The following is a 13,960-nucleotide window of genomic DNA, read 5'->3' as shown; positions in this document are numbered from 1 at the left end:
GTACAAAAATGCCAAAGAGTTCGGTCCTTGAAAATCTCAAAGTATCTTTGAAAAAATCCTTGAATTTTATTGGGAGAATTATCTGATACTCAGCTGGCCAGGTTTATGCATATTTTCGATGATACAACTGATTTTTAACTGCTGAACATTTGTTTGGAAAACTCCTTGAAAATTCTTAAGCATTTTTTGGTTTCATTCTGTAGTTTGCCATCCCTCCACCTCTGCGGAGTCTTGCCTTGTCTACAGCTAGTGCAAGTAGCAGCTTTAGCGGTCGAGAGGTCACCTTCAAAGGCTTTACAAAGGTATGAAGTTGTTAATAACAGGAATACCGGTAATTAAGTTAACAAATGTCTGTCCGGCTGAGAGGCAGATTCAGTGTTTGAGGATTATTTCAGATCGTCTAAAATAATAATCCTATTTTATGGAGTCAGTAACTGTTGTGAAAACTGAGATAATAATATTATATAGATAACGCATGCATCAAATATCTGTTTGTATTTTAGGACAAAACTGATAACTCCTGGTAGGAAATATGTTTAGTTACCCACAAGTGCAGTGTGTTCATGATTAGACGACTCAAAAGTTTGTTTTAAGAAACGACACACAAAGTTAAATTTGATAGTATTTGTTAACATTGTGGCAATATAATTCGAGGGCTGAACGCAATACTGTAGTAACTCCTATTAAATAAAGGAGGACTTACGACAGTATTGCGTTCAACCCTCAATATGTGTATACAATGGCTGAGATAAGAAACCATATGCTGTTTATGACACTTCCCAGTGAATGGCAGTTCAGTCAGTTACCGATTTGTATATGACCAATGATCAGCCTATGGTATTGTCATTTGTATTATCATGGCTGGTACTATAGTTTCATATACACAAAATTGTTTTTTGTACAGGTATTTGAAGCGTTTCTATTGTATTTTTGCAGGACCAGTTGAAGGAGAAAATGCGTATCTACAAGAATTTCAGCAAGGGAACTACGGTTGCCTTTCGCTTGCTTTTTTCTAAGGAGGAAGTGGAAGGTAGGTCCCTTGCTGGACAAAAAGGGAACAAAGGAGAGGCCAGGCAGCCACTGGAGGACAGGGCAAAACTCTCATTTCTTGAAGGTAATACATGACAATTTTTTTTTTCAAATTGTACATTCATGAACTGTTGATGTTCAGGTAATTCTGTACTGTATTTCAAATTCAGAGCACAACATTCTGTGGTTGCTGCGAAACAGTGCAGATAGATTGGGTAAGGTTACGAGGTCACAAGAATTACACACTCTTAGCAATCTGATTGCAGAATTATCTTTGCAGTCTTGTGCATTTAAGCACATGTCAAAATCAATGCACATGATCAAACCTACTCTTCTACTAACAATTGGGGTACTGCCTCAGAATGTTCAGACCACTGATAAACTGTTTATACTTGGTATTAAGGTAGCTGATCTATATGACTGTGTCATCTTCATGCAAAGCATTCCAATTTGGCATTTACCAGAGATTATTCTGACCAGAGATTAGACCAGTGGGAATTGGTTATTTTTCAGTAGATCAAATTTTTCAGCATACTATTTTACTGAATGGGTAAACAAGAAAAAATATGTGTATGAATTATGGATGCTTAGATCTAACATTGGTACCGAGATGATTCATTGGTGGGGGGGGGGCTATATAAGATTATAATTATATGAAAATCACTTTGTTCGTCCGTCCCTCAGTCGTGAAGTGTTTTCCTGCAATATCTCTGGAACTAATAGTTATTGTTTTGAAACTTCATACAGCTTTGTTAGGTCATAAGATAAGTTCACACAGCTAGTCCCATTACTCTTGCTTTAATTTTGTCAAAATTCTGCCCCTTTTTGGACCTAGAAAATGTCCCAAAATTGTGTTTACTTTTAATATCTCCACACCACATGAATATTACATTAGAACTGTATGTAAATGTTCGGGATCATAAGTCAAGTTCACAAAGCAAGTCCTGTAACTCCAGCTTTTATTTGGTTAAAGTTATGCCCATTTTTAATCCCCTGCCAAATGTGGTGAGGGGTTATAGGAATTGTCTCCGTCCGTCCTTCCGTCCGTAACACTTTCGTGTCCACTCCATATCTCCTAAACCCCTTGAAGGATTTTCATGAAACTTGGGTCAAATGATCACCTCATCAAGACGATATGCAGAACCCATGAGTCAGCCTTGTCTGCTCAAGGTCAAGGTCACAACTCAAGGTCAAAGGTTGGAGCCTTCCATTTTGTGTCCACTCTGTATCTCCTAAACCCCTTGAAGGATTTTCATGAAACTTGGGTCAAATGATCACCTCATCAAGATGATGTGCAGAACCCATGAGTTAGCCATGCCAGCTGAAGGTCAAGGTCACAACTTAGGGTGAAAGGTTTGAGCCTTCCATTTTGTGTCCGCTCTATATCTCTTTAACCCCTTGAAGGAATTTTATAAAACTTGGGTCATATGATCACCTCATCAAAACGATATGCAGAACTTATGAGTCAGCCTGGCCGGCTCAAGGTCAAGGTCACAACTTAGGGTCAAAGGTTTGAGCCTTCCATTTTGTGTCCACTCTGTATCTCCTAAACTCATTGAAGGATTTTCATCAAACTTGGATCAAATGATCACCTCATCAAGAACTCATGAGTCAGCCATGTTGGCTCAAGGTCAAGGTCACAACTCAAGGTCAAAGGTTTGAGCTCTGTATCTCCTAAACTCCTTGTCTGTTCAAGGTCAAGGTCACAGCTAAAGGTCAAAGGTCTACCCTTTCACTATCCATAGCAGTGGCAGGGGATTTAGCTGTCTTTCACACTGCCTTGTTCAACTTAAAAATGTTTGGAATTTGTGTTATCCTTTAATAACCCAGCAAAAGATGCATGTAAAATTTCCACAGACTTTAAGTGAAGTTGGCTAGCTTTCATTGTGACAGAATTATCTCCCTGTTTTGATTTGAAATAATTGGTTCTAAAATTGTGTGTTTCTTTAATATCTCGACAACAGATGCATGTAATGGGTAAAAACTTTACACCAACATTTACTGTCATAAGTCAAGTTGACACATCATGTTCTATCGCCCTCACCTTTATATTTTGACAGAATTATCTCCAAGTTTACAAGTTTTACAAGTTTATTTTGAAGTCAAGGCCCTTATGAGCATCTGACATAAACATAACAAACAATGCAACATACAACAACATGGCATATGAAACAAGATGTCATTATTGTGAACAGTGTACAAGGAGGATATGAAATTTTATTAGGGTAGTGGACCTGGAATCACAATTGGTAAACTATAAACCCTCTAAATAATCTAAAAGCCCGGGAAAAACAAGCAAACACTCAGTTATTACTAAGTTTGATTACGGATCCATCACCCCAACACTAGCAAATTATCGAAGACTAGACATCATCCTCTTTGACATAGAACATGTCCTAAAATCACGTTTTCCTAAAATATCTAGCAGCCTATGCTCATGGATTGAAACTTAAAACAGATATTCGTAGTCAGAGGGCAAGTTGATATTATTTTATCCTGTATTTTCACAAATTAATCTTCTGCACTTGGAAAACATCTTGAGAGAGTTTTGCATGGAACAAGAGCCTCTAGGGGGTATGAATCACATTTAGTGATAGCTCTAGTTTGTGGATTGATAGCTTTAGTTTGCAGATTGATAGCTTTAGTTTGTGGATTGATAGCTTTAGTTTGTGGATTGATAGGTTTATTTTGTGGATTGATAGCTCTAGTTTGTGAATTGATAGCTTTAGTTTGTGGATTGATAGCTTTAGTTTGTGGATTGATAGCTCTAGTTTGTGGATTGATAGCTTTAGTTTGTGGATTGATAGCTCTAGTTTGTGGATTGATAGCTTTAGTTTGTGAATTGACTAGTATTAACAAGCTTTATTCTCCTGAAAATATTTAAACCAGGTTATGATTATACCCAGTAAAAGAACCATTAAAATGAAATTGTAACTTTTAAAGGCATACTCCACTATTTCCTTTGTGATATACTTGCATAAATGTATATAAAAAGACTTGTTTAGTTCTGGCAGAGCAAACATTTCTTTCCATTTCACAATGTACAATTATAAATTTTCATTATCCTTTTCAGACTGTTTGATGGAGGCCTTCCCTGGGACAAGGAGGGAACAAATAAGAGAGGTCATCAGGCATCTCCTGAAGCCATCAAGGAATAATTACAAGAAAATGACTAATTAATGAAAAATGAAAAAAAAATGTCTACAACAAAAAATAAACCTGTTATAAAATCTAAGCTAATCTTGTTTATTTTTAGTATCCTTGTATATTTTATAGAATGACATCTACATTGGTGATCAGTTAAAGAGCAGCAGCAGAAGGTCAAAAAGAGAGGTGACAGTTCAAGAGAGAAGCAAATTATGACAATTTTTCACTTGATTTTCCCCAGTTTCCAGAATTCAATTCTATATGGCATATTCCATATTATATTTTCAATATATATGGCAGGTCATGAAAAGCCAATTCATTTATTAGGTCTATACCTGTACACATAGCCAAAGGTACCATATGTGCATAGAGCGAGTGTACAGTACCAAACAAACAAATCACCACACTGTAAGTACTACTAAAAAATTACCTTGGTGAATAAGAGTGTAAAACTATGACAGAAAAGTTGCCCTGTGCTGTTTTGTTTACTGTTACTTCCATCCACTGTCATTACAGATTGACAAATGACACCTTCTTGTTGTGAGCTTGACTAAGTGATTTTGGTGGTTCATTGTATAAGCATGCTAATACTGTCAACTGCCTATTCAGCCTTACTGATTACCACAGGGGTCTGGGTCTTGGGCATGACATGTCATCTCATTATAGGGAACATTTATGCCAAGTTATTTTAAAATCCCTTTATGGATGGCAGAGTTATGGACCAGACAAGAAACAGACCATATTAATCTTTAACCTCTAAGTGTGACCTTGACCTTGGAGCTAGGGGGTCTGGAATTTGCGCATGACATGTCATCTCATTATGGTGAACATTTTTGCAAAGTTGTTTCAAAATCCCTTCATGGATGACAGAGTTATGGACCAGACATGAAACAGACCCTGTTTACCTTTGACTTCTAAATGTGATCTTGACCTTGTAGCTAGGGGTCTGGGCCTTGTGCATGACACATCATGTCATTATGTGAACATTTATGCAAAGTTATTTCAAAATTCTTTAATGGATGGCAGAGATATAGACCAGACACGAAAGTGTGACAGACGGAAGGACATTTAGGACACAGCCTATGTCCCCATATTTTTCTTCAAAAATGGTGAGGGGACAATAAATCCTTGAATAATACCAGTCATGCTTATTAGTATTTCCCTGCCTTGGTTTGACTATTTTACCAGCCTCATATGAAAACTGATTTTGTCAGAGATATACATTGGTGGACAATACATTAATTTGGATCACTCCCATTCCCTATTACAACAGCAGAATGAAAACTTAAACTAATTTTATTCTACTGAAGATTAAAGTGAATATAGTTTTAACATTTGCCATTCAACGTAAAGGTTTCATATTAAGTGTGGTTAGTTGATAAAATTTAATGTCCCCACCTTCCATGGATGGAACCACTTTCTAAAATCCCATTAAGCTAATGGCACTCTAGGTTAGATCGATACTGCTGGAAACAGTACCAATTTCAGTATATCACCATGCACTGAACACAGTCTAGATACCAGCCGTGACTGGAAACCAAACCAAGATAGCTGAGATGTAGTCCAGCCTGCTGACCATTGTGTCACAGACTCCCTGCATAAACTGTTTGGTTAGTTTTGTTGTGTGCAATTTCACATCCTTCTGTCCAAATTTTTTGTCTGGTCCACATTTTCTTAACTTCTTAAAAATACTAGAAGATGCTTTTGTAAAAAGTGCATGTCTCCCCCAATGCATAGTCGAATATACAAAAAGTCAATAGGGGACAAGAGCGAAAGTCAAAGATCACCTACTTGGCATGTCCAATCATTCCACTAAGTTTCAACATTCTGGGCCTAGTGGTTCTCAAATAATGAATTGGATACGGTTTTCCATGTTCGCTCTCCTGTGACCTTGACCTTTGATCAAGTGACCCCAAAATCATTAGGGGTCGTCTGCTCTGCATGTCCAATTATCCTATTAAGTTTCAACATTCTGGGTCAAGTGGTTCTCAAATTATTCAGTGGAAAGAGTTTTCTATGTTCAGCCCCTGTGACCTTGACCTTTGATGAAGTGACCCCCAAAACTAATAGGGGTTACCTACTCTGTAATTCCTATCTCCCTATGAAGTTTGGAAGTTTCAGGTCAAATGGTTCTCAAGTTATAAACCGAAAATGGATTTCCATTTTCTATCCATTGCGACCTTGACCTTTAATAGAGTGACCTCAAAATCAATAGGAGTCATCTACTCTGCATGTCCATTTCAACATTCTGGGTCAAGTGGTTCTCAAGTTACTGACTGAAAATTGTTTTCCATGTTCAGGTCCATGTGACCTTGACCTTTGATAAAGTGACCCCAAAATCAGTAGGGGTCATCTAGTCTGCATGTCCAATCACCCTATGAAGTTTCAACATTCTGGGTCAAGTGGTTCTCAAGTTACTGACTGGAAATGGTTTTCAATGTTCAGGCCCCTGTAACCTTGACCTTTAATAGTGACCCTAAAATCGGTAAGGGTCATCTCTGCATGACCAATCATCCTATGAAGTTTCAACATTTTGGATCAGGTGGTTCTCAAGTTACTGACAGAAACGGTTTTCAATGTTCAAGGCCCTGTGACCTTCACCTTTAATGGAGTGACCCCAAAAATCAATAGATGTCATCTACTCTGCATGTCCAATCATCCTATGAAGTTTCAACATTCTGGGTCAAGTGGTTCTCGAGTTATTTATCGGAAATGGTTTTTCATGTTCAGGCCCCTGTGACCTTGACCTTTAACAGAGTGACCCCAAAATCAATAGATGTCATCTACTCTGAAGTTTCAACATTCTTGGTCAAATGGTTCTCAAGTAACTGACCAGAAAAGGTTTTCCTGGTTCAGGTCCCTGTGACCTTGACCTTTAACGTAGTGACCTCAAAATAATAGGTGTCATCTACTCTGCATGACCATTCATCCTATGAAGTTTCAACATTCTTGGTCAAGTGATTCTCAAGTTATTGATCAGAAATGGTCAGGCCCCTGTGACTATGACTTTTGATGGAGTGACCACAAAAGAAATAGGGGTCGTCTACTCCATAAGCCTTGCCATCCTATGAAGTTTGAAGATTCTAGGTCAAATGGTTCTCCAGTTATTGATTGGAAATGAAGTGTGACGTACGGACGGACAGGGCAAAAACAATATGTCTCCCCCTGTTGGCATAATTAAAGAATTTTAGGAGGAACCTTCATCTTATCAATGATGTAGGCCCAAATTCTGGGCAACAGCTGAAGGTCATACTCATAAATGAAGGTCAAACTTTTTAGCCTTGGATTTTATTTTCTTAACCTCTCAGAGGATTTTATCCAAACTCCATTCATCCAGGCAATGTACAGAACCCATATTTCAACTTTGCATGTCAAAGTCAAGGTCACATCTGAAAGTAAAATGTTTCAGCCTTGAATTTCACATCTTCTAAACCCTATGAAGGATGAATATGAAACTCATGTGCATAACTCATGTATCAATCCATCTGAAGAAAGTCCCAACATCCTGCTAGCACATACCTTTTTCACTCCTTGTAAGGATACATATATGCAAACTGGGTTGTTTGATCACTCAAGATCTAGGTCACAACTTGATCTATATTATTGGACTTTTATTATTAGTTTTGTGATAATGTGTTAAAAATATTTATTTTCCCATAGAATGTCAGTTGTAACAAGAGCTGTCGGAGGACAGCAATGCTCGACTACTCAACAGCCTTGTCAATTGAATGAAAACAACAGTCGAAAAAGGGGCATAATTTTGTAAAAATGCAAAATAGGGTTATGAAACCTGTACAGTGCTTATCAGTTTATGACAGTGGACAAGACTTTGTGTGAAGTTTCAATCCATTCCAATTAGTGGGTACTGAGATACCAGCTTGCATATAAGAATTTAACCAAAAACTGTTAAGTTGAAAAAGGGGCATAATTTTGTACAAGAGATCACAGAGTGATCTTGGCGCCCACCAATGTGCCATTTTTGAGTGTTCCAAATTTCAAGACTTACTAACTAGCTCAAGATCAAATTTCATTTCCAAACACTGTGCATGTGGTCCAAATTCGAAAGCTGTAGCTTGAGAAATGTGAAAGTAGGTCACTAGATAAATTTCAAGGACAAAGTTCTTTGTACACAAAACTATGCATGTGCATCAAGTTTGAAGGCTGTAGTTTGAGAAATTTGAAAGTAGGTCACTAGATCAATCTTAAGGTCAAAGTTTATTTCGGTACACAAAACTATGCAAGTGGTCCAAATTTGAAGGCTGTAGCTTGAGAAATGTGAAAGTAGGTCACTAGGTCAAAATCAAGGTCAAATTTCACTTCAGAACACAAATCTATGCATATGGTCCAAATTTGAAGCATGTACCTTCAAAAATGTGAAAGTAGGTCACTAGGTCAATGTCAAGGTAAAAGTTTGTTTCGGTACATAATCTTATGCATGTGGTCTAAATTTGAAGCCTGTAGCTACAGAAATGTGAAAGTAGGTCACTAGGTCAATCTTAAGGTCAAAGTTCATTTCGGTACACAAAAACTATGCAAGTGGTTCAAATTTGAAGGCTGTAGCTTGAGAAATGTGAAAGTAGGTCACTAGGTCACTAGGTCAAAATCAAGGTCAAATTTCATTTAGGAACACGAAACTATGCATGTGGTCCAAATTTAAAGCCTGTACCTTCAAAAAAGTGAAAGTAGGTCACTAGGTCAATGTCAAGGTCAAAGTCTTTTTCAGTGCACAAAACTATGCATGTGGTCCAAATTTGAAGGCTGTAGCTACAGAAATGTGGAAGTAGGTCACTAGGTCAAAATCAAGGTCAACTCATGTCAAGGTTCATCTTGCCACTCAAAACCATACATGTGGTCCAAATCTGAATGTTGTAGGTTATTGACAAGAAGATTTTAAAAGCTTTTCCCTATATAAGTCTATATGAACCATGTGAACCCCAGGGCGGGGCCATATTTGACCCTGGGGGATAATTTGAACAATTTTACTAGAAGACCACTAGATGATGTCACATACAAAATATCAAAGCCCTAGGCCCTGTGGTTTTGGGCAAGAGGTTTTTCAAAGTTTTTCCCTATATAAGTCTAGGTAAACCATGTGACCCCCGGGGCAGGGCCATATTAGACCCCAGGGAAATAATTTGAACCATCTTGGTAGAGGACCACTAGATGATGCTTCATACCAAATATCAAAGCCCTAAGCTCTATGGTTTTGGACAAGAAGATTTTCAAAATTTTTCCCTATATAAACTATGTAAATTATAGAAATAAACAAAGGGCCATAACTTACTAAAAAATTGTTGAACCAGTCTGATTTTCAGGGGGACACAACTAGGGTACCAATACACCATTCTGACAAAGTTTGGTCAAAATCCCCCTGGTAGTTTCTGAGGAGATGCAATAACGAGAAATTGTTAACAGACAGAAGGACGACGGACCACGGACGCAGAGCGATTTGAATAGCCCACCATCTGATGATGGTGGGCTAAAAATGCAAAGTAGAGTTATTGAACCTTTGCACTGCATGTCATACCATGACAGTGAACAAGTGTGTGAAGTTTCAATCCTTTCCTATTAGTGGATACTGAGATACCAGCTTACATAAAAAACTTAACCAAAAACTGCTAAGTCGAAAAAGGGGCATAATTTTGAAAAATGCAAAGTAAGAGTTATTGGACCTGCTTAGGGCACATCAGATCATGACAGCAAACAAGTGTGTGAAGTTTCAATCCATTGCCATTAGTGAGTACTGAGATACCAGCTTACATACAAAACCTTAACAAAAAATCAAAACCTTAACAAAAAATTTCTACGTCGAAAAAGGGGTATAATTTTGTAAAAAAGCAAAATAGAGTCATGGAACCTGTGCAATGTAAATCAATTTATCACAGTAAATAAGTGTGTGAAGTTTCAATCTATTCCCACAAGTGGTTACTGAGATACCAGCTTACATACAAAAAATTTACCAAATCAGGACGCTGACGCCGACGCATGGGCGAGTCCAATAGCTCTACTATTCTATGAAAAGTCGAGCTAAGAACTGGTCCTTAGATCTTCAAGCTAAAACCCAAACTATCCCAACTTTTATATTTGCAAAATTTTCCCTTAAGATAATTATATTTTTGAGGTGCATGTAAATATTTAAAAAAGGGTCCAAACATGCAATACTACCTTAAACAGTCTTTTTCCATTTTATATATTTGTGAAAGTTGTAGATGTGAAAAGAAGTTGTTTAGATCAAAGATTGAATATTTTTACCCAGTTCTGTGTGGAATATTTTACCTTTTAGGTTTTACATGGATTTGGAGTGACTTTTCTGATAAATATAGAGACCTGTAATAAGGTAATTTTATCTGCAGAGTTCAGGGATGTTCAAATGTTGTACACTGTGACAAAAAACCACTAATCAATTTACTAGCATTTACATATGGACAGTATTACCTATCCAACCCATTTTCAGTAATGTTGCTCTTTAATGAATATGTCTATAACTTTTATTGGAAAGGTCACTTTGAATGGTACTATAATACATAATTACATTGGAGTAAAGAATTTCTGTCTTTTTTTTTTCAGAGCAAAGGATGCCAATGGAAAAGATGCAAGTCAAAAAGCTGCTCATTTTGAGTGCCCAATATGCACCAAATCATTTTCATCCATATATAACATGGTAAGACATGTAGAAAATGTTCATACACTACGTAAAGACAATGTATACAGATGTCAGCACTGCCATTTAACATTTGAAACAAAAGAGACATTAATAGCTCACAGGAAAAGCCATCAATCCATTTGTCATGACTGTGGAAAATTCTATTCTTCTACGTCTAGTTTAAATGTCCACAGGCAAAAACTGCATTCTGACAGGAAGTATTACTGTCTTGCTGAAAACTGCTCGTATGTGGGAACTTCAAAACAAGCACTTGATTTTCATATGAACATGCATTCTGGGAGTAAACCGTACAGTTGCAAACATTGTGGAAAGTCATATCATAGGAAGGACTCGTGTAGTCGCCACCAACTTCTGTGTGTAAGCGGTGTAACTTGTGATGTATGTAGCGCTAAACTTGGTTCAAAGGGTGCTCTAGATGCTCATCTGAGAGCTGTACATAGTGACGAGAGATTTCGGTGTATCTGCGGCAGTGTCTTCAAGTATCGTGCCAATCTACTTAGACACGGGAAGACTACTGGACACGTTACGCCTGATAAGGAGTGTGTACAAGAACCTGAATTCATAGCTGTATTGTTACAATAGAACAAAGTAAATTTTCATAGCTTTGTAAAGTGGAGTACACAGAAGATCATTTATATGTTAACCTTACGTGTTTTTTTGTCAGAATCTCCTTAAAAACGATGTAGAAAGTTAACCATATTCCGGAGTATCCAACAAATATTACAGGCAAGTTATTTTTGCTGGGAGCTGAATATGTTGTCATACTAAAAAGATAAATAACAAGAGGACCATGATGGTCCTGAATCGCTCACCTGTCCCAACATGACCCAGTTTTGAACTGAGTATGACGTCGTTTTTTTTTTCTATTATTTGACATAGTGACCTAGTTTTTGAGCTCATGTGACCCAGTTTTGAACCTGATCTAGATATCATGAAGATGAACATTCAGACCAACTTTCATACAGATCCCATGAAAAATATGGCCTCTAGAGAGGTCACAGGGTTTTTTCATTATTTGACCTACTGACCTAGTTATTGACGGCACATGACCAGTTTCAAACTTGACTATTGATAATCAAGGTAAATTCTGACCATTTATGACATCCATTCAAAGTATGGCCTCTAAAGGTCACAAGGTTTTTAATTTTAATCCATGACCTATTTTGACCGCAGCTACCAGTTTCGAAACCTTGACCTAAATACATCAAGAAACATTCAGACAAATTTCTACGATCCATGAAAAATATGGCTATAATGGGTCACAAAGGATTAGTTCTATTATATGCCAATGACTAGTATTTTCGAAGTCACATGACCAGTTTCGAATTGACAATATCCACAAGGTGAAACATCTACCAATTTTCATGAAGGACGTGGCGAAAAATAGGCTCTCTAAGAAGTCACAAGGTTTTTCTTATTTTAGACCTACGACTATTTTTCAACCACAGTTACCATTTTTGAACTTTGGCTGAAATCATCAAGATGGAACTCAGACAGCACTTCTTTAAGATCCCATGTAAATTATGGCCTTAGAGAGGTAAAGGTTTTTTTATTATTTGACCTACTGACCTATTATTGAATGGCACGTGGACAGTTTTCGAACTGACTAGAACTATCAAGGTGAACATTCTGCAATTTTTCATAAGATACACTTCAAAATATACCTCTATAGAGGTCACAAGGGTTTTTCCATTTTTAGACCTATTGCCTAGATTTTGTACCGCAGACTGTACACAGTTTCGAACTGGACCTAATATCATCAAGATAGAACCATTCAGACAATTTCATAAAAGATCATAAAAATAGGCCTCTAGAGAAGTCACAATATTTTCATCTATATTTGACCTATGACCTAGTTTTTGATGTGCACGTGACCCAGTTTCAACTTGACCTATATCTCAAGATAAACATTCAGACCAACTTATTCATCCAGATCCCATGAAAAATGCCTCTAGAAGGTCAAGGTATTTTTCTATTTATTGACTACGCCCTATTTTTTAAGCACGGGACCCAGTTTGCGAACTTGACCTAGATATCATCAAGGTGGAACATTCTGACCAATTTCATGAAGATCTTGTGAAATATATGGCCTCTAAGAGGTCACAAGGTTGTTCTATTTTTAGACGTACTATGACTAGTTTTTGACCCAGTGACCAGTTCGACTTGACCTAGACACAGGATGAACATTCTGACAACTTTCATAAGGATGCCATGAAAAATGTGACCTCTATGAGAGTCACAAGCAAAAGTTTTCGCCAACGACGGAGACGGACAGACGCTGCATGATCACAAAATACCAACTGTCACTTTGTGACATGTGAGCTAAAAAATGTTGCTTTTTGGGGTGAAGCACTGTTTTAAATAGCTTATCAGTGACAGTTCTGTAACCGCAGGCAGTTTACCTGTAAAATTTCCTAATGTGACCTTGACCTTTGACCTAATGACCTCAAAATCAATAGGGGTCATCTACTGGTCATGACCAACCTCACTATCAATTTTCTTGACAATAGGTCTAAGCGTTCTTGAGTTATTGTCCGGAAACCATTTTACTGTTCCAGGTCACTGTGACCTTGACCTTTGACATACTGACCTCAAAATCAATAGGGGTCATCTGCTGGTCATGACCAACCTCCCTATCAATATTCATGATCCTAGGCCCAAGCGTTCTTCAGTTATCATCCGGAAACCGTTTTACTGTTCAGGGTCACTGTGACCTTGATCTTTGAAATACTGGCCTCAAAATCAATACGGGTCATCTGCTGGTGACGAACAACTTACCTATCAACTTTCATAATTCTAGGCCCAAGCGTTCTTGAGTTATCATCCGGAAACGGATTGGTCTACATACAGACCGACCGACCGAACGACAGACAGACCGACCGACATCTGCAAAACAATATACCCCTCCTTCTTCGAAGGGGGGCATAATTAAGGCCATCAGTTTCAGAGGAATTTTTCCTTTTAGTTGCCATGGCAACCAGAGTTCTGTATGGATAATCAAGATTTGAAGGAACCATCCAAAGAACATTCCTGTGAAGTTTGGTTCTAAGTGTTCTTTACAGAAGTTGTGGACAACGAATGGACATTTAACAATCCTAAAAGCTCACTGACAGGACTTTG

At 37.7% G+C, this 13,960-nt stretch overlaps 1 protein-coding gene across 3 annotated transcripts in view; it reads left to right on the top strand.

Moving 5' to 3' along the window:
• The window catches only part of LOC123546025 (zinc finger protein 557-like), a 110,376-nt gene extending 98,775 nt beyond the window's left edge, over positions 1-11,601 (top strand). For 2 of the 3 annotated variants that reach the window (XM_053550992.1, XM_053550990.1), the window contains exons 6-8: positions 204-302; positions 937-1,114; positions 4,103-4,264. In XM_053550992.1, the coding sequence (XP_053406967.1) occupies positions 204-302; positions 937-1,114; positions 4,103-4,209 (384 nt within the window). In that variant the 3' untranslated portion in view covers positions 4,210-4,264. Of the gene's footprint in view, positions 1-203; positions 303-936; positions 1,115-4,102; positions 4,265-10,743 lie in introns of those variants that run through there. The other variant, XM_053550987.1, reaches the window with a different exon arrangement.
• The last annotated feature ends 2,359 nt before the right edge of the window (positions 11,602-13,960 follow it).

Source organism: Mercenaria mercenaria, chromosome 9 (assembly GCF_021730395.1).
Source record: "Mercenaria mercenaria strain notata chromosome 9, MADL_Memer_1, whole genome shotgun sequence".
NCBI lineage: Eukaryota > Metazoa > Mollusca > Bivalvia > Venerida > Veneridae > Mercenaria > Mercenaria mercenaria.
The sequence above is the reverse complement of the archived record's forward strand: the minus strand, read 5'-3'. Positions and strand labels throughout refer to the sequence as shown.